Below are 24,659 nucleotides of genomic sequence, written 5' to 3'. Positions count from 1 at the left end.
CCTGTACATTCAGAGAGCTGCCGTCTCAGACTCGGGGACAGCTGACCGTGATCCCATCAGGTAACATCAAGCTCTTTTAATGAGGACGTGTAATTATAAAATGAGAAGGGGGAAAGAGTCCTTGTTGTGGTTTGTATATTCCAGCTGTGCGTTATGCCTCCTTTATCTCTGACAGGATAGACCTATGTATCCTTGGATGTAGCTCCTCCTCATTCATTTTAGGAAATAAGACATCCTTCAGCATGAGGCAAAAAAGGGAAATACACAAGGTGGCAGAGAAGCGCAGCGAGCGAAATAAAACAGGACGTGGAAACAAAGAAACGAACACGTGCAAAGAATGGCTGGGGGCGAGTGGGGGAGGGTGTACTTTACTATTCAGTTGTGATACCAGATGTTTTTGTTGCACATCACACAATTCATGTTGTGACTGCTGTTATCTCCTGGTTCCACGGCCATTCAAAAACACTTTGATACCTCAAACTGCTGTTTCTGCCTCCTGACAAACTGTGGAGCTGGAAGGAAAAAGGCACCTCCACCACCCCAACCGCCCCCACCCCCACCAGCCCCTCCTCCACCACGCCCATCTCCACCACCTCCACCTCCAGCTCCACCGCTCTTACCAACTGAATGGACAGCAACAGTGGTAACAATGGTAACAACAACAGAACTGCCACCACCAGCAGAGGAAAACGCAGGTATGACAAGAATTAAACCACTGACAGCTCCAGCAGACAAGTCCTGGTGTGGTGGATGAGGCTCTGATTCCAGATGTTTCTTTGTCTTCCAGCTGCTGATCACCTGTGTCACATGACTGTCCGCACACTGATTGGACTGCTCTGCTTCATCATCATGAGCAGCATCACTGCTGTTACCTGGAGGAAAGGTGGACGAGCTCAAAGAGCCTCTGTGCTCTCATCATGACTGTTTTCAGACTCACTGAGGTTTAACATGACTCAGCTTTAGTGCAGATGTTTGATGGTTTTCTGCTTTGTGATCATCCAACATCTTATATTCATTTCTGTCTCTTGCAGCTCGACGGGTAGAGAAACAGAGGAGAGACAGAGGAGCAGAAAGCGGCCTGTGATCCTCCATCACACAGAAACAAGAGCCGTACAGACTGAACTGGGATCAGTTCATCGTCATCCAGTCACACAGCAAACAGCCAGTCTGAACATCAGAGGGACGACAGATTCTTCAGCATGTGATCCAGACCTACATGTAAAGTATTTGCTGCTCTGCCCTCTCAACGTCCTGCAGCTCAACAGTTCCTGTCCCGTCACGTCTCATTTCTTTGTCTTTGCTGTTTCTGGAGCTGTGCTGCATTTAGTCAACAGGCGTTAAAAACATGTTAGAAGCTCAGTTAATTTTACATGTGTTACATTCACTGTTTTGCAAATAGAGTGAGTCCATTTTTGATTTGAGTTATTTGTGTAGATGTTGTTTGAGTCAACTTACTTTACTTTTTAAGTTCATTCTGCTGACAGGGGGCACGAAACTAGACAAACAAATTCAATAATCAAATAAATTAATGCTTTCATATTTGTATTGACCACAGCAGCCACAGAAACAATAAGAAAACGAGGCTACAGCCCACAGGCTGTCACAACAGCACACAGTGTCCTCTCTGACCTATGGTATGCAAATAAGGACATGAATTAAAAACAAAAATCTCGGCATTACAATTAAAGATTACATGATTACATAAAGATTACATGCCGAGATTACAACAAAAGAAATTACTAAATCTATCGGTGTATTAAAAATGGTAAGAGTCCAGACCCAGATGGGTTTACAAACAGTTTAAGATCAAACTTGCTCCATATCTGTTTAAACTGTACAACCATGCATACAATGTGGGCACCTTACCACCAACATTGAATGAAGCAGTTATTACTGTACTCCCCCAAAAAAGGTAAAGTCTTGGAGGAAGTGGGATCATATAGACCTATCTCTTTATTAAATTTGGATCAGAAAGTCCTGGCTACAACACTAGCGAGTAGACTCAGTATGGTGATAGATAAACTGGTACATTCAGATCAAACAGGCTTTATAGCAGATAGGAGTTCCCTTAATAATCTAAGGCGTCTATTTAATATAATTTACTCCTCTAAGGTGCAACAGGATCTACTTATACTCAGCTGTCTTAGAGAAATTTCAATTGGGACAAGATTTGGCCCCTTCGCCGGTTACAGGACCAACTGGGGGAAAAGTGAAGTATTGCCCATCAAATCTGAAAGTAGTGAGTGGCTTACATCTCTACCATTTAAAATAACTTGTGAAAAAATTACATATCTGGGCATCTCAATAACAAGAAAATGTAGTTCACTAGTGAAAGAAAACTGTCTCCCTCTACTGGAGAAGCTAGAAAACAACATCCAGTTTTGGAGGACGCTCCCTATCTCATTTATAGGAAGAGTGAACTCAGTAAGGTCTTTCTCCCGCAATATCTGTACTTGGTCCGAAATATCCCGATTTTTTTGCCCAAATCTTTCTTCAAAAAGTTGGATGCCATTATTATGTCGTTTATATGGAACTGGAAAACGCATAGAATAAAGAAAGAACATCTTTGTAAAGGCCTTGGAGGACTTGCACTGCCTGCATTATTACTGGGCATCAAATTTAAGAATAAGTTCCCTCTTACTTGATGATACAGCGTTACTCCCCCACGGTCTGCAGGACTGCCTTCCTTACTGTGTTGGTGGAATATTACTTCTACTCCCTTGACAAGTGCACACTATAACTATAACCAGAGATCCATACCACCACTATCGATGAGTATGTTACAGCTAACCACTCTTTCCTTCCATCATGTGCAGACGGAGCTTTCAACGTGTGGCAGGAACTGGGAATTCGTAAATTAAAAGGCTTGTATTCAAACGATGCCTTCATGTCATTTCAACAGTTAATAGATAGATTTGGACTACAGCGCAGCCATCTTTTAAGATATCTTCAACTACGGAATAATATCTGCACACGTCGTCCGACACCTTGGATAGAAGCCTTAGTGATAGCCGGGGTCCGAACAGAGAATCTCATTATTCTATGACGCACTACAGGAGATGAGTGCACCTTCAACTCATTCATCCAAAAGGAATTTGGGATTTCCCTATCGGAAGATTTTTGGCTTTTTATTAATTCCCGTCACTGCCTAATTCAGTATAACATTGTACACACGTTACATTACTCAAGGGAAAGACTTCACAAACTGTACCCAGACTGCTCCCCCCTCTGTGAAAAACGTATGACACATTATGGAAATGCACTTCAGGGTTTTTGGTGTGACATTTTCACCTGTCTGTCTAATATTCTTAAAACCAAGATTGATCCAAATCCACCAGTAATTATCTTTGGGATCTCCAAAGAAGCACAAAGCTTACAACATGCTCAAAAAAGTCTTGTGGGAGTCATGGAAAGGTCGCTAGAAAAACCGCAACCACCAAGTACCCGCAGAGGGTCAGGCAAGTCCTGAGGAGTCAGCTGAACGATAAGAACAAGACCCGGGCCATCAACACCTGCCCTGATGTGATCAGGTACCCTGCTGGGATAATAAGCTGCCCAAAGAAGGAGATAGAAGCCACTGACATCAAGTCCAGGAAGCTCTTGACCATGCATGAAGGGTTTCACCCCAAGTCCAGCACCCTGAGGCTGGTTGGTTAGTTGTTGGTGGTACTAATGTTCACGATGCAGCAGCTGCATCTATTTTTAGTTTCTGTTCATGCTTTCCTCTCTCAGCTTTTCAGCTCCACCTTTTCGACACTTCTTCCACGAGGGCTGAGTGGGCATGTGTGACTCAGACAGGTGTTGATGATGCCGTGCTTCCTTTTCACATTCAGCTACACCGTCTGGACCGGCAGCCTTGTAATTTGGACTTCATCACTATGACCAAATTAATTATCACAATTATTTTCATCAATATTTGATTCCAATTATTTGTTACAATAATTATTGATTTTAGTGGCAAAATATTACGGTGCTGTCTCATAGACGTAACCCTGCTTTCACAGCCATGCTGTGCTGCTTTCCTGCTGTTAGACAAATTCTATTCAATTTCATTGTAGCAACAAATCACAAGAGCAGGCACCTCAGCATGCTCTGTATGGTAAGATAAAGACTACACTAATACAGAGAAACCATCTGGGGCCGAGAGGAGGAAGACAGGACAAAGACACGCTGTGAAGACTGCCACAGATTAAAAATAACTAATGCAGAGAGGTCTATAAATACATAGTGACTGAACAATAAACTCCCAGTGCATCATGGGAATCTCCCAGCAGCCTACAGCTATATGTTTTGAGAGCAAAGTGCTGATATGGTACTACAAGGTCATTAAGATAAGATGGGCCTGAATATTCAATATCTTGTATGTGAGGAGCAGGTTTCAGTGCACCTGCATGATCGATGTGCCACACAGCTGAGGAGTCCTCTCTTCGTCTTCTGCTGTTGCAGACATTTGAATTCTGTTGTATTCTTTACTTGCGCAGACTAGACGGAGGAAACGTCACACTGCATGTGTCTGATGGCAGTTCACACATCTTCTGTATGCGTCTAAAAAGACACTGTGGTGTGCTGAGGACCTGCAAACACGACCGCACAGTTCCTGTTTTCAGCTTAAAGTAAAAATAACACATGAGTCAGTTTGAGTTAGCAGAGCTGCTCTTTGAGATATTACATAAGAAACAAAACCATCCACGAACTTTAGTTTAGCTGAGTTGTGGATGGACTCAGTACAGGTTTTTTGACCTTGTATATAAAGCACCTCTTTGTCTGTGGTTACGTGTGGGCAAACCCACACATAACCACAGAGTTCCTGCTCTCAGCCCGAAGTATTAGCTCAGATGCTAATCTGAGTACAGAACGATGGTGACAGTGAACATCTCCTGCTGTGTTGTTATAGGCTCTCACTGTCATGGTCTCCGCGCCCGCCCGGCCCCACAGGGCTACATGTGTTGTTTGGTTCTCTCTCTCTCTGCCTGGGCGGAGCTCACTGTGGGCTCCGCCCTTGGCCCACACACCTGTCAACAATCAGCGGTCATCACCTGGAGCACTATTTGAGGCTGGAACACAGATCCTCTCGTCGCTGGGTGGTTGTACTACAGACGTTAGTGTTTCTCCCAGCGCTGGTGAACCTGTGATTCGTGTGTGACTTCCCTCTCTTCTGCGACAGACTTTCCGTACCTGTGACCCCCCAGTCGTGTGAACGTGTGTGAGTTTGGGCAAGAAGACGTGAGCGAGTGTGAGAGAGCTTCCCCTCCACTGTATATATCGTGCACTGGTGCTGTGAATAAACTGTTTTTTGGAGACGCCTACGGCTCTGCGCTTGAGTTCCTACTACCAGACACTCTCACTGGGCTCACTGCATTTTGTCTTTTGTGTTTAAATGTGTTTGTAAGATTTAATCTATGAAGTAACTGAGGAGAAGCAGGACATTGTTCAGAGGGTAATGTTTAGTTTAATGTCTAAACACGATGTGTAAGATATGTCCTCTGACTGTGCCGACTGCAATCCAACATTAACTATGTAACATGGGGGAGGCTGCGAGCTGTCTCAGCCTCCTGCATCAGCTGGGAGCTCGAGCGAGCGTTTCCAGCCGGCCACAAACTCCACGTCGCTCCCTGAGCTTGAGAAGCGTCCTGAGCACGCTGCGTGTCCTGCACAGCTGCAGCTAGCTCTGTCTCACCAGAGGTTTCCACACCGTCTGGTCCATTTGCGTCTCCGCCCGACCGGTCATCAGCGCCCTGTCCCACTCTGCTCCTGGGTCTCTGCTGCCATCAGCCAGTTTCTGATGCAGGTTTCTTTAAATCCTCTTTGTGTTTCAGAAGTCACACTTCCCCGAACGCCTTTAGCACCAACACTGTATTTGCACACGTTCATGCGCACAAAACAGGAAACACTATTAAAAGACAGTGAGAGGTGTTAAGGCCGTTCCTAAATAACTCCTGATCCTCTTCTCATGAAGAAAAGATGAAGTCAGAGTTTAAATCTTTTCTGTCTGTATCAGGATGGCAGCAAACATCTGCTGCTGTCTTTTTGCCTTTTTCCTGAGCTGTAAAGTCACTGCAGGTAAGAACCGTTTACATTCATTCTGAACATGTTGACCTAAATGTTTAAACTTGTTCTTTACACCTTAATGATAAGTTTGCATATTGAAGCCTGTGTCAGTGGTGTGTGGTGCAGCTGATTTAATTTAAAAAACCTCAGTAAAGATTTAATCTTAATCCAGCTGCAGCCAAATGTTCACTTGTATTTTTATGATATTGTGTTTTGCAGGTTTGATGCATGAAGTGGCTGAAGAAGAGCGCTCCGTTGTTCTGAGGTGTCCTCTCTCCGAGGAGCGCAGAGTGACGTGGAGCAGAGAGAGAAATGACAGCAGAGAGGAGATCCTGACAGCCGATGGCGGACGTTTAATAAGACACGATGACATCACCAAGCAGTACACTGCATACGACGACCTGTCGCTCTACATTTACAGAGCTGCTGTCTCGCACTCGGGAACCTACTTCTGTGACGATAAAGCTGCTGTGGCGCTCACAGTGATCCCGTCAGGTGACAGCAAACTTATTCGATTTTTCAGTCTTCAGTTGGGTTTTTCCCAACATGATGTGGATATTTTCTCAGTGCTGAGGTCATAACAGTCTCTGAGTCAGATGTTGCTCACATCTGAGCAGTCAGTGTGGGTCAGAGGTTAGCTTAGCTTCCCCGCTGACATCACCTGCTGGGCCAAAACTGGCTGCACTGGTGCAACTACAAAAACTGATAAATGGTTAAGAAATGACACGATGTCTTCTCCACATACCGAGAATTATTGTTATAGTAGTAGTTTATTATTAGGAAAGCCTGCTTTTCAAAAGAAACCCTTATGACGTTACATCGTTATGTAAATTTCCGGTACATCTAAATTTGCATAATGAACGTTGGCTCACTGGTGTGGCTCTGCTGGTGAGCAGGTAACATGTGCTGCATGGCCCCAGTGTAGCTGCGTGTCTGCCACAAAAAGCATCTGAAACAGCACAGGCTAGAAACGCTTTGCCTCTCTGACCGTTACATCAGCCCAGGCTTATGACCCTGAACTCAGGTCTGAATATGTGAGGTCATGTGACCATGTTTCTCTGTCTCTCGAGAACATTTCATTTTGTTTAGAGAGGTGCACTGAAGATGGAAGACAGGAGTGGCAGAGAAGTGAGGGTGGTGCAACTCATGTATAAGAGCAGAGAGACGGGTGTGAAGGTGCAGGTGGGATTACATCAGGGATCGGCTTTTAGCTCCTTCCTGTTTGCAGTGATGGAAAGACTGACAGATGAGGTCAGGCCGGAGTCTCTGTGGACTCTGATGTTTGCAGACGACACTGTGATCTGCAGTGAGAGCCTGGAGAGGAGAATGAAAGTCAGAAGACAGACCGAATGCATGTGTGTGAACCTTAGACAGGTGCTGACCCCGTAATGTTCATGTTTACTGTGCACAGGAACAATGAGACTCGCTGTTGTGGGGGGGAGGAACGTCACCCTGAGATGCCCTCATGCTGGTCGAAGATCAGGAAGTCCATCGTGGAGCAGAAGTTTTGCTGGAAAACAACAGATAGTCTGCCCTCATGCTTCCACTGTGGGCCAGATGTTGATTATTCCAGATGTTCAGCTTGCTGACTCCGGACTGTACCACTGTGATGGAAAACCAGCTGCTTATCTAAAAGTGATCAAAGAGGAGAAATCTGACAGCGGTGAGAATAAGACAGTGAATATAAAATATCTCATGGTAGTGACCTTGGGGCGGGGTGTGGTTTGTGGCTCAGCTGCCTGGGAGGGGTGGAGCAATGGATTCAGGGTGTGGTGTCAGGGGAGGTTTACTCACACACGTGACCTAATTATCCAATCATGTTGCTGGGACCTGAGATACCTGTGTGTGACACAGAAGGAGGGCAGCTGGAAAATAAAAGACATTTAAAAAGTGCAACTCTGCTTGGCCAGATGGCCAAGCTGGCAGCCATGCAGCAGCCATGCAGCAGCCATGCAGCAGCCATGCAGCAGCCATGCAGCAGGAGCAGCCTCCAACCTGCGATGTGACCTGAAAAAATCTGAAATGAGAGGAGGGTCAAGTATGAAGGAACGTGTCACGGTCCTGGGTCGGTGACCCAGTGTTTTGTGTTTTTGAATTATTATATAGCTTTTGAGTTCATGATTTATCCCCGCTCGTCTCCCAGTTTCTCTCAGGAGAGCATCTGATCTGTCAGGGCTCTGTGTGCAGGCGGAGGGAGAGGAGGACCCTGAATACAACTCCAAACCTCAGCTTTATTGCTGGCACGGAAACAAAACATGAAGTGAACACTGAATACTGTCACAGGCATAATCTGATGGTACGACCCGACACAGGAGGGAGACACAGCTGGGAGGGGTTGGACTAACGAGACAGGGGGAGCAAAGCTGCACACACTAACATAAGACAGACTTTCACAATAAAACAGGAAACCACTAAACAAAGACGCAGACACGACACAGAGAGACAGACTACACACTGAACTAAACCTGCGATAAACATGAGAACACAAAAGCTAAGAACCTAAGAAGTCTTTCCGTTGGTCTGAGGCTGACCTGGTCCCCTAAAGAGCAAAATGACTTCCAACCCTGTGATGTGAACTGGGGTCCTCTGCTGGAGGTGATCTCGGATTGAGCTCTTGTGGCGCTTGAAGATGAAGCGACCAAAAGTTTAGCGGTTTCAGTAGCTGTGGGGAGTTTGTCCAAGGCTATAAAGTCAGTGGCTTTGGAGAATCTATCAATTACAGAGAGAATTACGGATTTACCTGCCGAGATGAGCAAACTGGTGACGAAGTCCAGACAAATGTGTGACCAAGTGCAGGAAGGTATGGCTAATGGCTGCAGTAGTCTGGTTTTGCTCCTGGTGCAGGTCTCGCAGGCGGAGACGTACTCCCGCGCACGTTTCCCACCAGAAGTGGCGCTTCGGTAAGGCGATGGTTCAACCTGCTCTGTGGTGACAGGAGAATTTAGATATGTGAGTCCGAACGTGGGAACAAAACGGCGATCTGGAGGTTGGAGGAGGTCAGGGTTAGGGGAGCGCATCTGTAACCGGAAGGTTGCCGGTTCGATCCCCGGGCTCTCTGTCCTGGTCGTTGTGTCCTTGGGCAAGACACTTCACCTACCGCCTACTGGTGTTGCCCAGAGGGGCCGATGGCGCGATATGACAGCCTGGCTTCTGTCAGTCTGCCCCAGGGCAGCTGTGGCTACAACTGTAGCTGCCTCCACCAGTGTGTGAATGTGTGTGTGAATGAATAGTGGCATTGTAAAGCGCTTTGGGTGCCTTGAAAAGCGCTATATAAATCCAATGCATTATTATTATCATCCCGTAGAGCCTGCCGGATGCTCTCCTCGATTCTCCAAGCAATGAAGGCCATTCGACAGAAAGCTGGGAGCACTCTATCCCAAAAAGTTGATTCTGTTCATCTGGACGTTGTGTTGTCAGTGGGAGAAACATTTGATCATCATCCAGGTGACTTCTTCAGCCTCGGCTGAAGAAGTCACCTGGATGATGATAAAAATTTATAAACAGGACATTTGCATAATAATGGAAACTAGCACAACTGAATGAACCATGGGCTGTGAGGTCAGTGCCTGGATCATTAACATGTGGTTGTCCTTCTCTCCTGGATCAGCTGGAGCTTTCTTTAGGAGCCTTCCCAGCTTTGACAAAAGTCCAGCTGGGATAACCACATTTACTCAGGGCCTTCCTGATGTTCTTCTGCCTCCCTGGCTGCTGTGTCAGTGGGGATGGTGTTCGCTCTGTGTTGCGTCCTGATGACGCCCAGTTTGAGCTCCAGTGGATGATGAGAGTCAAACCTTAGATACTGATCCGTATGTGTAGGTTTACGGTACACATCAGCTTGTAGATGTCCCCCATTACTGATGGAAATCTCACAGTCTAAGAAGGCTAACCTGCCCCTGTTCATATCCTCCCTGGTGAATCTGATGTGTCGGTCCACTGAGTTAATGTGATCCGTGAAATGTGGAACGTCCTGAGATTTGATTGTCACCCAGGTGTCATCCACATACCTGAACCAATGACTTGGTGGTGTTCCAGGATATGAGAGACAAAATGAGTAAAAAATGTTCATTTTTAAAGAATTTATTTGCAAATTATGGTGGAAAATAAGTATTTGGTCGCCTACAAACAAGCAAGATTTCTGGCTCTCACAGACCTGTAACTTCTTCTGTAAGAGGCTCCTCTGTCCTCCTCTTGTTACCTGTATTAATAGCACCTGTTTTTGCTCGTTATCAGGATAAAAGACACATGTCCACAACCTCAAACAGTCACACTCCAAACTCCACTATGTCCAAGACCAAAGAGCTGTCAAAGGACACCAGAAACAAAATTGTAGATCTGCAGCGGGCTGGGAAGACTGAATCTGCAATAGGCAAGCAGCTTGGTGTGAAGAAATCAACTGTGCGAGCAAGACCAGTGATAATCTCCGTCGACCTGGGGCTCCATGGAAGCTCTCACCCCATGGGGTCGATCACATGAACGGTGAGCAAAGATCCCAGAACCACACGGGGGGCGCGAGCGAATGACCTGCAGAGAGCTGGGACCAAAGTAACAAAGGCTAACGAAGCCGCCAGGGACTCAAATCCTGCAGTGCCAGACGTGTCGCTCTGATTAAGCTGGTGCACACCCAGGCCCGTCTGAAGTTTGCTAGAAAGCATTTGGATCCAGAAGAGGACTGAGAGAATGTCATATGTTCAGATGAAGCCAAAATAGATCTTTTTGCTAAAAAGTCTAATTGTTGTGTTTGGAGGAGAAAGAATGCTGAGTTGCATCCAAAGAACAGCATACCTGCTGTGAAGCATGGTGGGAACATCAGGCTGTGGGGCAACAGTGCAGAGGTGGGACCAAGTCATTGTTTTGCAAGTCTCATGTAAGTCTCAAGTCTTTATCCTCAAGTCAGAGTCGAGTCTCAAGTCACTGTAAAAGTCCGAGTAAAGTCACAAGTCTGAAACTTTGAATTTCAAGTCTTAAAAAAAAAAAAAGAAAAGCATGTTGCAGTTATGCTAAATGTAAATATTAGACCCTGTGATTTTTAAATCTGTTTTTCTCAACACATGACAAAATAGTGAACTTAGAAAATATACACAAATTGTGAAATTGCACCTCTTTAAAATGCAGCTCAATTAAACCTAGCTCCAAGAATAATTTTCACCGACAGTTCTGAGATAAGCTGCATGTTATTCTTGGATGCGGTTGTAGGACCGGCTTTAAAATCGCATGACAAAAATATCATACACATTAAAAAAAACTGTATCACCAACGGAGCCTGGAAAACATTTGCCAGTTAGATGAAGTCATGAAGCACCGCCTACCGTTCTTTATGCAACTCCAACTGCTGGAAGTTGCTCCATCTCTGTCTGTGATTCTCTGCTTGCATGTTTTGCATATTGCGTTTCGGTTTTTTGTTGACTACTTCATAGTTTATGTACCTGGAAAAAATAACATTTTTGAGCGTTTTTTTTCTTCTTAAAAAAGAAATCTGGTTAATTTGATTGGCTGTGCTACAGCTCACACACACATACGTACGGAGTGTGGTTGGAATAAACGAATGAATGAATTGAATTAATGATGCACACTTTCTATATAATGTGTGTGTTAAATTTTAGATTTGGGGTGAAATATCAAGTCTTTTCAAGTAAACCGGTTCAAGTCCCAGGTCATTGGTGTAAAAGTCCAAGTCAAGTCACAAGTCTTAGAACATTTTTTCAAGTCAAGTCTAAAGTCATAAAATTAATGACTCGAGTCCAAGTCATGTGACTCGAGTCCACACCTCTGCAACAGTGTGTGAAAACCTCGCTAAGACTTACAGGAAACATTTGACCTCTGTCATTGCCAACAAAGGGTATATAACAAAGTACTGAGATCAACTTTTGTTACTCACCAAATACTTATTTTCCACCACGATTTACAAATCAGTTCTTTAAAAATGAGACGATGTGATCTTTGTCCTCATTTTGTCTCATAGTTGACGCATACCTGTGATGGAAGAACTCTCTCATCTTTTGAAGTGGGAGAACTTGCACAATTGGTGGCTGACTAAATGCTTTTTTGCCCCACTGTAGCTGTGGCGTAGTGTGTTTGTTCACAGAAAAGTAATTTTCACTTTCCAGTACAGACACAGTTTTGTTGTTGTCGGTAGTCAACAACAAATCCTGAGGAAATATTAACAGGAAACATTAATATTCATTTCCTATAAAAAGACTCTGAGATGTGCAGAAGATGTGCGTGTAAACCACACAGTTCCTGTAAACCACACAGTTCCTGTAAACCACACAGTTCCTGTTCTCAGCAGAAACAGAAGCCTGGGTCAGCTGTTGCAGTTATTTCAGTGCATCAGGATGTGGGTGAACATTTGCTGTCTTTGTGCTTTTATTCTGGGCTCTGATGTCTCTGCAGGTACAGGCTTCTAACACTCCGCCTTTCATGTGTAAACAGATAATTTGGTATTGTTAGATATTTTCATAGATTATGTTTCACAGATTTAATCTATAGAGAAGCTGAGGAGCAGCAGCCCATCACTCTGCCCTGTCCTCGCCCTCAGGGCAACGTGACCTGGAGCAGAGAGACAGAAGGGAGGAAAGTTATCATACTTACAGTTTTTAATGACGGTGTAATGAGACACGATGATCCAGGAGAACATTACCATGCATTCGTGGATAAGTCACTGCACATTCGTGGAGCTGCTGTCTCAGACTCTGGAACATACCTGTGCAATAACGAAACGGCCGCAGAGCTGAGGGTGATCCCGCCAGGTAACGTCAAACTTTCACTTCCCTTTTTCTGTTTTTGAATCTTAAACCCACACGTAATATTAGAATCGTTTTCTGTTGACATGTCCCAGAGAGGATGTGAATAACTGTCCTCTTCATGACGTGATGCACTTTAGAAAGCGCTGTTACAAAGGTAGATTTTCACTTCATTGCTCTCTACTGTAAGTCGTGTAGAGTTACATGTTGAGACTGAATCACCTCACATCTGTACAGTAAGCCAGTCAGCATAGACCCCAATGAGGACTGGACACAGAACAAACCGAGTTCGACTGTTCACGTAAACCAGCGTTTTGAGTATTTTGTATTTTCTAATGTTAGATTCAATTAACACAAAGTTCTGGTGTTATTATTTGGTTATGGTTAAGTCGAGTATTATTCTAGTTTATGTTTAATCAATGTCCAGGTGTTCATGAGTCTTTTCCTGTTTGTGAAGTCTGATCAAACAGTGACCCCACATGCCGCTGACACTCTTGTTCACAGTCTGGATCGATTACTGCAGCTCTCTTCTTTTGGTCTTAGTCAAAAATCTATCCATGAGCTTCAACGTATCCAGAACTCTGCTGCCCGTATTATCACCAGGACCCCTTCTATGCACCACATCACCCCTGCTCTTTTAACAGGAAGAAACCTCCGGCAGAACCAGGCTCAGGGAGGGGCGGGGCCATCTGCTGTGATTGGTTGGGGTGAGAGAAGGAAGACAGGATGAAGACATGCTGTGGAAGAGAGACAGAGGTTAATAACAGATATGATTCAATGCAGAGAGGTCTGTTAATACATAGTGAGTGAGAAAGGTGACTGGAAAGGAAAAACTCAATGCATCATGGGAATCCCCGGCAGCCTACGTCTATTGCAGCATAACTAAGGGAGGGTTCAGGGTCACCTGGTCCAGCCCTAACTATATGCTTTAGCGAAAAGGAAAGTTTGAAGCCTAATCTTGAAAGTAGAGATAGTGTCTGTCTCCTGAATCCAAACTGGAAGCTGGTTCCACAGAAGAGGGGCCTGAAAACTGAAGGCTCTGCCTCCCATTCTACTTTTAAATACTCTAGGAACAACAAGTAGGCCTGCAGAGCGAGAGCGAAGCGCTCTAATAGGGTGAAGGCTTTTCAGGGAGTTTTTAGGACTTCCTGATAATAATGAATTACAGTCGTCCAGCCTGGAAGTAATAAATGCATGAACTAGTTTTTCAGCGTCACTCTGAGACAGGATATTTCTAACTTTAGAGATGTTGCACAAATGGAAGAAAGCAGTCTTACATATTTGTTTAATATGTGCGTTGAAGGACATGTCCTGGTCAAAAATGACTCCAAGGTTCCTCACAGCGTTACTGGAGGCCGAGGTAATGCCATCCAGAGTAAGAATCTGCTTAGATACCACTGTGGCGGAGGTGTGGTCCCGGGCTCGGCTGCAGGGGAGGAGTGGTGCAGTGAGATCAACGGGGCGGTGCTGGAGAGGAAACAGCTGGTGGCGTTCCCTTTTTTAGTGAGACGGAGTGGGAAGGAGGCTGGGAACAGCTGAGACCGGAGCTGTCCAGACTGTGGACTGTCACAACAAACAAAAACTAAAAATAAACGTGGCATCTCGCTATAAAGAACTGTGTGTGTGTGTGAAGTGCATTTCACAAGTTGTGCCGAAACCTTGTCTGGTGGGAATGTCAGACCCACATGCTGCCCAGCCTTTGCAGTTCCTGGCGCAAATGCCAGCAGAGATGGCGAAGATGAGCCAAGACCAGGCGGCGCTCCAGCGTGATCAAAGCTGAAGGAGCAGGCGGACCGGCAGACCCAGGTTCTGGAGCGGCTGATTGGAGCTAAACCACTTCCAAGGTGGCCCACTAAACCTGCGGCCACCTTGGAAGTGGCCGCAGGTTTAGTGGGCTCCACGTTTGCTTCCTCTGCTGTCGGGGGAGGCTCAGACGGCGGCAGACTCAGGGCCGCCGTCTGAGCTCCTCGAGGAGCAACTTCGAGGACATGAGCCGGGCGGTGTTGGACAGGATGGATCTTGCCCCTGAGGATATTCGCCGGGGAGGATCGGCCGTTTGCTTGGGCCCGGAAACTACACGACGCGGCGGTGTGGTGGCTGCAGCCGGGATCGTCAGAGGGGGAGACGCTGCTGGTGGAGAAGTCGGTGCTGGAGCAGTTCATGGAGGGGCAATGATTTTCCAGGCGGCTCATTATAACCCCATGGCAGGGCATATAGGATATGAAAAAACTCTGGAGTGAATAACGGCCTGATTTTATTGGCCGGACATCCGGATGTGAGCCGTTGGTGCGCGTCCTGCCAGCTTGTTAATCAGCCGTTCATACCAAAAGTGCCTTTGCACCCGCTCCCACTCATGGAGGTCCCGTTTGAGCACATTGGCACAGACCTCATCGGGGTGTTTCACCAGAGTGCACGCGGCTATCGCTTTCTGTTAGTCCTGGTGGATTATGCAGCGCGATACCCGGAAGCAGTGGCGCTGCGCAACATCTCTGCAAAGAGTGTGGCGCAGGCACTGTTTCAGGTCCCGAGTCGGAATCCCGAAAGAGATCAGGGCACATCGTTCATGTCTCGCACACTGCGGGAACTGTACGAATTACTGGGCATTAACCAGCGTCCACCACCCTCATATGGACAGGCTGGTGTAGCGGTTGAACAAGACTTTAAAGTCCATGATTCGTAAGTTCATTAACGAGGATGAACGGAATTGGGATCGCTGGCTAGACCCTCTGTTATTTGCAGTGCTGGAGGTGCCCCAGGCCTCCATGGGATTTTCTCCCTTTGAACTGCTGTTCGGCAGGAAGCCGCGTGGGGTGCTCGACCTGATTAAAGAAAGCTGGGAGGACGGTCCGGGCCTCGCCAAGAATGAGATTCAGTACGTGCTGGACCTGAGAGCGAAACGCCACACTTTGGGGAGGTTGTCACGGGAGAATTTGCTCCAGGCTCAGCAGCGTCAGCAACGCCTGTATGACAGAGGGGCTAGACTCAGGCAATTTTCACCAGGAGACAGTGCTTGTATTACTCCCTTCTTCCAGCTCAAAGTTGCTTGCAAAGTGGCAAGGACACTTTGTGGTCACACGGCGAATTGGGGACATTGACTATGAGGTCAGACAGGGGAAGAGCGCCGCAGATTTATCACCTCAATCTCCTTAAAGCGTGAAGAGAGCCTGAAAACGCTTCTCTGGTAAGCCTGGTTAAGGAGAGAGAGGAGTTGGGGCCGGAGGGGCCAAATTCTATCATCCCCGCCTCCCTCCCTTGTGATGACCATCTCACACAGGCCCAGAAAGCGGATGTTGACGCCTTACAGCAGCATTTTGCAGACGTGTTCTCCCCCCTGCCCGGCCGAAGGTCTCTCATTGAGCATCATTTTGAAACACAGCCTGGCGTGAAGGTGCGTTCACGGCCCTACAGGCTTCCTGAGCATAACCGGCAAATTGTTCAGAGGGAATTGGCTGAAATGCTGAAAATGGGAGTGATAGAAGAGTCGCACAGCGCCTGCTGTAGCCCCATAGTTCTTGTGGTGAAGAAGGATGGGTCTATACGGTTCTGTGTTGACTATCGCAAGGTGAATGAAGGGTCATGCTTTGATGCTTATCCCATGCCCCGGGTCGACGAGCTCCTGGACCGGTTGGGCACAGCCCGTTTTTTCACGACACTGGATTTAACCAAGGGTTACTGGCAGATTCCCTTGTCTGCCAATCCAAGGAAAAAACACCCTTCTCCAACCACAGCTGCATTATCTGGGGCACCACTTGGGGGCAGGCAGGTGCGTCCACAGGTGGAGAAGACGGCAGCTATCGCATCCTGTCCACGAAAGTAGGTTCGGCCAGACGGCTCCCTGGCCTCAGTCGGGCGGTGGGGGTGTATGTCCCTGGCTCAGCTGCAGGGGAGGAGTGGTGCAGTGAGCTCAACGGGGCGGTGCTGGAGAGGCAGGTGAGAACACAGCTGGTGGTTTTTGGTCTGATGACGGTTTCTTCCCTTTTTTTGTGAGACGGGAGAGGAGCGGGAAGGAGGCTGGGAAGAGCTGAGACTGGACTGTCACACCAAACAAAAACTAGAAATAAACGTGGCATCTCGCTATAAAGAAGTGTGTGTGTGTGTGTGTGTGTGTGTGTGTGTGTGTGTGTGTGTGTGTGTGTGTGGTGCATTTCACAACCATATTTCTAAGCTTTTCAGGGACGAGTACAATAACCTCAGTTTGATCTGAATTAAGAAGCAGAAAGTTAGCGGCCATCCAGGTCTTTATGTCTTTAAGACATTCCTGCAGTTTAACTCATTGGTGTGTGTTATCTGGCTTCATGGACAGATAGAGCTGGGTGTCATCTGCATAGCAGTGTAAATGTATGCTATGTCTTCTAATGATGCTGCCTAAGGGAAGCATGTATAATGTAAACAGAATTGATCCTAGCACTGAACCCTGTGGAACTCCATAATTAACCTCAGTGTGTGAAGAGGACTCTCCATTTACATGAACAAACTGGAGTCTATTAGATAGATATGATACAAACCATTGTTGTAATGTCAAGTGTGGTTGTCATGTCTACGTCTCTCTATGTTTTCCTGTTTTATTTTGAAAGTCTTGTTTCCATGTTCAATGTGTTCAGTTTCGCTTCCCTGGTGGCGTCAGGTTCATTTGTGTCAGCTGTGTTTCTCCAGGTGTTTCCAGGGAATGACATCTCTAATTTAAAAACATGACTCCCATGAGGTGCAGATACATTTATGATGATGATGCGCTTTCTGCCTGAATATTTTCTGGTAGCGATGCGAAAAAGGGGAACAGGCAGTTTAGGAAAGGGTCCACTCATTAAACCCTCCTAACTTCTTTGGCGAGCAGGCTTTCAATGGCGTCTGGGTCTTTGAGAGCTGACTGGAGATTTTTACAGATACAAGAGACCTGATGGCTGGGTAACAATCCCTGGGTGGAAACCTTAAAAACATTTTACTAAAAAGTTCACCAAGTCTGGGTAAGGGTGATTTTTTTAAGGCTTCTTTTAAAGCGCGAATATGTATAGGTGTCAAAACAGATAAAACTGGTCATTGTTTGGGGGGGTTGTGGGGGCATGCTGGGCAGGAATGGCCGCTGCCCCAAAAAGAGCAGGAGTGAAGATAGCAGCACTAAGACATGAGGCAACTGGAATCAGTTTCTGGAGTTGGAATTATTGCAAATGGTGCGGCCTCCTAGGTTCACGATGGGTCGCCCTTTCAGTCTGTACCTTGTGGCAAAGGCATGCTAGGAATGGATGCTGTGGGTTTGGAAATTTCTGGTTTAGAGGCTGGACCCAAGCAGGTAAGAGTGGATGTGTGGCTTATGGGCTGTCAGTTGCTTTGGGCTGGAATGCTACAAACGGAAGCAGGATGTGACGGAGCACTGCATATCTTGCAGGAGAGTGAAGATCGGACAGCGACAGTAGAGTTCCTGCCCCAGAATGTGTCCTGATCAAACTGTTGTAGGCAAGCAGCTGCTTGAGAAGTGAACTGGATGTGGTACTAGTAAAAGCTGGTGCTGCCGAAGTGTAGGGCGAGATCGAGTATTATGGTCAAGTAGGTATCGAGAACTTGTCTTTGGGAAGGGAAAGTAGTGTAGAAGCTGTCTCTGTATAGTGAAAATGCAAAAGAAAACTCGAGTGGAGTGAGCTGTTTTGCCTGAGATGGGGCCGGACTGCGCATGATGGGTGGAGTGGGCTGGTTGAGTGGTGGAAGAATGAGCTGTGCTAGATCTATATATTTACTGACAATGCTTTGTTGGCGAACGTGAGCGGATACTGGGAAAGGTTTTGGAGCCAGTGGGTTGAGAGGACGAATTGCAGAGGCCAGCAAAAACTGACCAATATTAGTTGGAAACGAAGAGTCCTGGGCTGATTACCAACACTCATGGGGTTCTGTTATGTTTTTAAAAAATCTTTTTTATGTAAAGTTACTATTCTAAAGTACATTTTCTGTCTTTTATATCTTTCAAATGTTAAACACAGACAGGAAAACAACGCGAACACCACCACCAAAAACAACGACCACTTCACTGACAACAAGAACTGCAGCAACAGCGGCAGCAGCACCTGAGGAAATCTTAGGTATGAAAGCAGTTATTCAAAGAACGACTTTTGCATTATTGTGACCAGTATTTAGACAAAATATTAATTTCTGAGTGTTACCCGGTGTGTTTGTTTCAGGACAAACGTACCAGAATAATCAAGTGTTCAGTTTTGTTCCCATACAGCTGAATAACTGAGTGATCAGTGACTGTAGCTGGTGGTGGATGAGGCTCTGATTCCAGATGTTTCTTTGTCCTCCAGCTGCTGATCACCTGTGGCACATGACTGTCCGCACACTGATTGGACTGCTCTACTTAATCATCATGATCAGCATCACTGCTGTTACCCGGAGGAAAGGTGGATGAGCTCAAAGAGCCTCTGTGCTCTCATCATCACTGTTTTCAGACTCATTGAGGTGTAACATGATTCAGCTTTAGTGCAGATGTTTGTGCAGCTGCACATTTGCAGGTTTACAAATAGAAGTCCAACTGCATAAAAGTCTCTGAGAAAATGATCCTTTTAGTCTTAAGAGTTTCAACATGATGTTCAGTTTGTAAATTATAGAGTGAAACAGACTTTAAGCAGTTGTATGATTTATAACCATCCATCATATCCATGTTTATTTTGTGTGTTTTGCAGCTCGACAGATACAGAAGCGAGACACAGCAGCAGATTCTGATCTCTGATGCTCCATCACACAGAAGCAGGACACCTGTGTTAACTATATGCATCGTAGCTGCTCATGGAGACTAAAGACAGTGTGGCACAATAGCAAGCTACTGCTGCTGGGCTCCAGTTTGGTATAAGTGCCTTGCAGATTCAGTATGTACCTTTGTGTCCACAATTTTAAATCATTTGGAAAAAAATTGTTTTTTGTTTTTTTTTTCTTACAGATTTTATTTTGCTGTTTAGCTTCAGTGCGCTGTTGGCTCTGTTGTCATGGCAATAACACCAAATTATACCATGTAAAACTCTGAATAAAAATAACAAACACACCTGCTTAAAAGTAAATGTTGCTGTTGTTGCATCCCCAAGTTGGTCTACGAGTGAGGACAGTAACATCAAACTGGCTGGAAAAACAGGAGAAAACGGTGAAAACCAAAATAGAATGGGCACTCAAGGTTTCTGGCTAAATTAACAAGACCATCAATGAAGGCTAACAAACACCGACAAGCTAACAAAGACGATCAGATCCTAACTAACATACTAACAGCAGTTTCACAAACACAGAGGCCCTGAATGCAGCATCAGTCCAGTTATAAAGGCCCTGGAGAGCATTTATTGGCTACAGGCCTCAGACGTCAGCCAATCCAGTCTTTAAGTCTGTCATCATTAGCTGTGTCTGGGCCCAAACTCCGCTGCAGGTCCAAAAGTCAAACGATCACTGCAGCATCACTGAGAGTTAAAAACTGTCTAAATCCTTTCATATTTAATAAAATGATCAGTGTGGCTGATTGGCAGGTGCAACAATTACGTTTAACATCCAGGCATCCAGGAAAACAGAATTTATTAAGTTTAACGGAGAAGTTAGCAGGAAGTTAGGTCGCTAGTTTCCATTGAAATATAATATACCATGTTCTGATTGAGGCATTTCAGAAAAAATTAAGTCGTACAGCGCTGCTATCACTTCAGACATGAGTGAAGACAGAACACAAAACAGCAGTGATGTTTGTAGGGTTACTAAAGTTGGGCTAGTTGGTTTATAATGATGTGCTATGTGATCGCTAGTGACACAGCTATGTTAGCATAGCAGACACAGTAAAGCTGGACGATGAACGCTAACCTTTTTCCACTCTATAAAAGTTAATGTGAGGGTTCCCGATGGTTAGGGACAAATGCAATCGCAGGATGCTGTAAAGCCCTATGGGAGGGTTCCCCAAGAGAGACAACCCCCTGATGATCCTCTACCTAATCACGTGAGCCGTGGTGTGAAAACGGGTGTGGGTCCCAATCAGCCAGGGTTTCGGGTGAGCTCATTAGGAAACCTGGCCCCACCCTATCATGTGATTTCCTGAGGTCAGATGGCCCAGGATGTGAGTGGGCGTTAAGGCGTCTGGGGAGGATCTCAAAACTGGATTATAGATGGCAGAGAGTTGGTGTCATAAACCCCGCCTCTGTTCAAAGATGGTCGCTCACAGTGGACATAGATGCTTCTTTCACTCTTTCAAACCATCTGTCCTCTCTGTCCAAAATGTGAACATTGGCATCCTCGAAAGAGTGACCTTTGACCTTAAGGCTACGTTCACACTGCAGGTCTTAATGCTCAATTCCGATTCCGAATTTCTGTCAGAATCTGCTGATTATACAGTACAAATAAAATGTTCACGTTTCTCCAACGTTGTCTTCCCAACAGTTTCACTGACATCTACGCTGGATGGACAGGAAGCGTTCATGATGTCTTCTCAGGCGCTGATAATTGTCGTCTGTCTTGTGTCAGTGACATAAAAGATGGATTTAATGCAACATGACCATTAAAACAGCAGTCGCTTTCTAAAACATCAGATATGTATCGGATTCAGTACCACATACGAAAGTGACCCAGATTGGATTTGAAAATATCAGATTTGTGCCGTTCACACTGTCATAGCAAGATTGGATATGGGGTCAGAAAAGTCGATTGGATGTGCTTTCGCCTGCAGTGTGAACGTAGCCATAGATGCAGATGGACTGCTGAGTCTTGTCCTGTGGAGGTGGCTCTTCTGTGTTGTGCCATGCGCTTGTGAAGTGGCTGTTTGGTCTCTCCAATGTAGAGGTCTGGGCATTCCTCGCTGCACTGTACAGCATACACCACATTGTTAAGTCTGTGTTTTGGCGTTTTGTCTTTCGGGTGAACCAGTTTCTGTCTGAGTGTGTTGCTGGGTCTGAAATACACTGTGATGTCATGCTTGGAGAAAACTCTCCTGAGTTTCTCTGATACACCGGCTACATAGGGGATGACAATGTTGTTGCGTCTGTCCTTCTTATCCTCCCTCGCTGGTGTCTGGTCTTCTTTTCTGTGCCTCTTTGCTGACTTTAAGAACGCCCATTTAGGATAGCCGCACGTTTTGAGTGCTTCCTTTACATGCGTGTGTTCCTTCTTTTTCCCTCAGACTTAGAGGGAACATGTTCTGCCCGGTGGTGTAGGGTCCTAATTACTCCAAGTTTGTGTTCCAGAGGGTGATGGGAGTCAAAGAGGAGGTACTGGTCCGTGTGTGTGGGCTTCCGGTAAACTTCAATGTTGAGGTTGCCGTTCTCTTCAGTGCAGTCCAGGAAAGGCAAACAGTTATCCTTTGTGCGTTCCCTGTTGAACTTTATGTTTTTATCCACAGCCTTAATGTGCGCAGTGAAGGATTACATTTCTTGGTTTCTCTTCAGAACTGAAGAAGCTTCTGGGATGAGAGGTGAAACGTCTTCAAGCAACTTAAAGAAGTCCAGACACTTTTCTTTCCAAGCTCCTTAGACCACTTAAAGTACATTTTCTCTGAGCAGACATTAATGTAGCAGACCAGTAGCTGGTTTTTGCTCCTCTTCTTGGTTCAAAGTAAAACCGGAGCGCCCTCTAGTGGGATAAGTGTTTGCAGCCACATGGCTGACTAACACCAGACTTGAGTAGCATAGAAGGATTTTATCTTACCAGAAAGTTGATTCTGTTCATCTGCATGTACATCACTCATCCAGGTGACTTCTTCAATCTCAGCTGACTGCAGGTTTCCTTAGCAACAGTACATTTGCATAATGACCATAACTAGTTCTTCTGCTTCCCTGCTGCTGTATCGTCCTGATGACACCCAGTTTGTGCTCCAGTGGATGATGAGAGTCAAACCTTAAATATTATGGTTAAACCTTAAATAGGTTTCCAGTACACATCAGCTTTTAGATGTCCCCCTTTACTGATGGAAGTATCACAGTCTAAGAAGGCCAACCTGCCACTTTTCATATCCTCCCTGGTGAATTTGATGTGTTGGTGAATTGTAGTACACCCTAAGATTTGATTTTCACACAGATGTGATCCTACCCTGGTGTTCCAGAATAGGATCACAAAGCCCTCTTTCCCACTTCTTCCATGTACACAGGGCTCTAGAGTGCGACCAATTTGGTCGCAAATGCGACCAAATTTTTCAGTGGTGCGACTAAAAAAAAATTTGGTTGCACCTGTGCGACCAACTGTTCGGGTAACAAAAAAAAAAATCTGCAACTCTCCGTGTGGTCAACAACAGACACACATTTTGCCCCTATCGTGGACTAAACCAATCAGAGATAGTAAGGGGCGGGACCTCTCTGATTGGCCGTGGTCCAGTTGAAAGTGCAGGTGGAAGAGAGAGGTGAGTAGCTTGAATAAAGCGATATCAATTCATTAAATCCTGAATTGACTTTTAAATATAACTGTGTTTTGCCAGAAACGCCAGATTCTCAGATTAAAGCTCACAAAACCATTTCAACAACAACCAAACAGCAGATGAGAGCAGGTACACGGACTCCACACAAAGACGTAAACACAGACATCAGGATCAGCTTTGTCTTTCTCGGCTTTCTCACCCGATGGCTCGTAGATGGACACGCTGTCGGAGCTCGTCTATTTCTGAGTTCTGATCAGAATGCATATCTGCTGCTGCCTCTTTGCTTTTTGCTGAGCTGTAATGTTACAGTGGATTTGGACGTCTCAGTGATATTGAGGTGATCCTGCAGAGTGCTTTCATACATCAGTTTTAACACCTCTTGGTTTATTATTTTGCCCTTTGATCTACAGCTGCAGGCACTTTGATTGTCAGTGTAATGTGACCTGGGTGCTCAACCAGGGTTCCAACTTTTTAACTATTGTATAATTGTTGGGCAAGTTACTTTGAAAAAGTAATTAATTATAGTTACTAGTTACTTCTTCAAAAATGTAACTGGGTTAGTAACTGAGATACACGATTCTAAAAGTAATTAATTACTAGGGAAAGTAACTAACTAGAATATAATTGGACTTTGACTACTTTTGATGTTTCCTCCACATTTCACCTTTAAAAACTATTTACTTGCCTTGTTTGGTCTCATTGTTTTCAGCACAGCCTCACGTGTCTGAATCTGCAGTCATGTTTTCATTTTGACTGTATTAACACAACTGATCTCAAATCAGACAAAAAACACAAAATCAGAGTAGAAAAAGTGATATTTTTACTGTAACAACCACAAACATGTTTAATGATCATATTTCATAACTTTAAATGCAAATATAAACTGTCAGTTTTAAAATCATACGCACAAGTTTTGCAAACATCAAAGTTATTTGCAGCCTTTTACCTTTTACTCTTTTTTAAATAACCATTTCAAACTGTTTACAGAACAATCAGCTGTTCTTCAACAAGATGTCACACAAATTATTTGTGCCAAATATTTCTGTCCACTATAAAGGAAACATCACAGCCTGATACCTGCAGGTCTGACAGCAGCAGGTGTGACACTCCTGTTCCTACCTGGAGACAGCAGTCGCCTCATTGTTCTGACACACAACACAAAACTATCCACAACACTACACACTAACTACACAAGACAACACACTAACTACACAAGACAACACACTAACTACACACTAACTACACACTAACTACACAAGACAACACACTAACTACACACTAACTACACACTAACTACAGACTAACTACACAAGACAACACACTAACTACACACTAACTACACAAGACAACACACTAACTACACAAGACAACACACTAACTACACACTAACTACACACTAACTACACAAGACAACACACTAACTACACACTAACTACAGACTAACTACACAAGACAACACGCTAACTACACACTAACTACACAAGACAACACACTAACTACACACTAACTACACAAGACAACACACTAAA

General features: G+C 45.2%; 1 protein-coding gene across 1 annotated transcript; it reads left to right on the top strand.

Annotated features, from left to right (window-relative positions):
• Positions 1-566: 566 nt before the first annotated feature.
• LOC146548493 (uncharacterized) lies at positions 567-19,794 on the top strand. The gene is made up of 8 exons (XM_085262005.1): positions 567-695; positions 788-941; positions 1,032-6,060; positions 6,268-6,543; positions 7,460-7,711; positions 18,755-18,853; positions 19,076-19,171; positions 19,454-19,794. Exons 3-8 carry the CDS (start codon positions 6,000-6,002, stop codon positions 19,498-19,500), a joined length of 831 nt encoding a protein of 276 aa, XP_085118131.1. The 5' UTR covers positions 567-695; positions 788-941; positions 1,032-5,999; the 3' UTR covers positions 19,501-19,794.
• Positions 19,795-24,659: the final 4,865 nt, after the last annotated feature.

This window comes from Mchenga conophoros, linkage group LG22, assembly GCF_057382185.1.
Source record: "Mchenga conophoros isolate Kocher_MC1m ecotype Shallow Benthic linkage group LG22, M_conophoros_male_GT1.1, whole genome shotgun sequence".
Classification (NCBI taxonomy): domain Eukaryota; kingdom Metazoa; phylum Chordata; class Actinopteri; order Cichliformes; family Cichlidae; genus Mchenga; species Mchenga conophoros.
The sequence above is the reverse complement of the archived record's forward strand: the minus strand, read 5'-3'. Positions and strand labels throughout refer to the sequence as shown.

Excerpts from the sequence above, each read along its gene's own strand:
- LOC146548493 (XM_085262005.1), top strand. The coding sequence starts at position 6,000 with ATGGCAGCAAACATCTGCTGCTGTCTTTTTGCCTTTTTCCTGAGCTGT. Across the intron at positions 18,854-19,075 it reads AGCACCTGAGGAAATCTTAG|CTGCTGATCACCTGTGGCAC; the intron begins GTATGAAAGCAG and ends TTTGTCCTCCAG. Across the intron at positions 19,172-19,453 it reads TGCTGTTACCCGGAGGAAAG|CTCGACAGATACAGAAGCGA; the intron begins GTGGATGAGCTC and ends TGTGTTTTGCAG.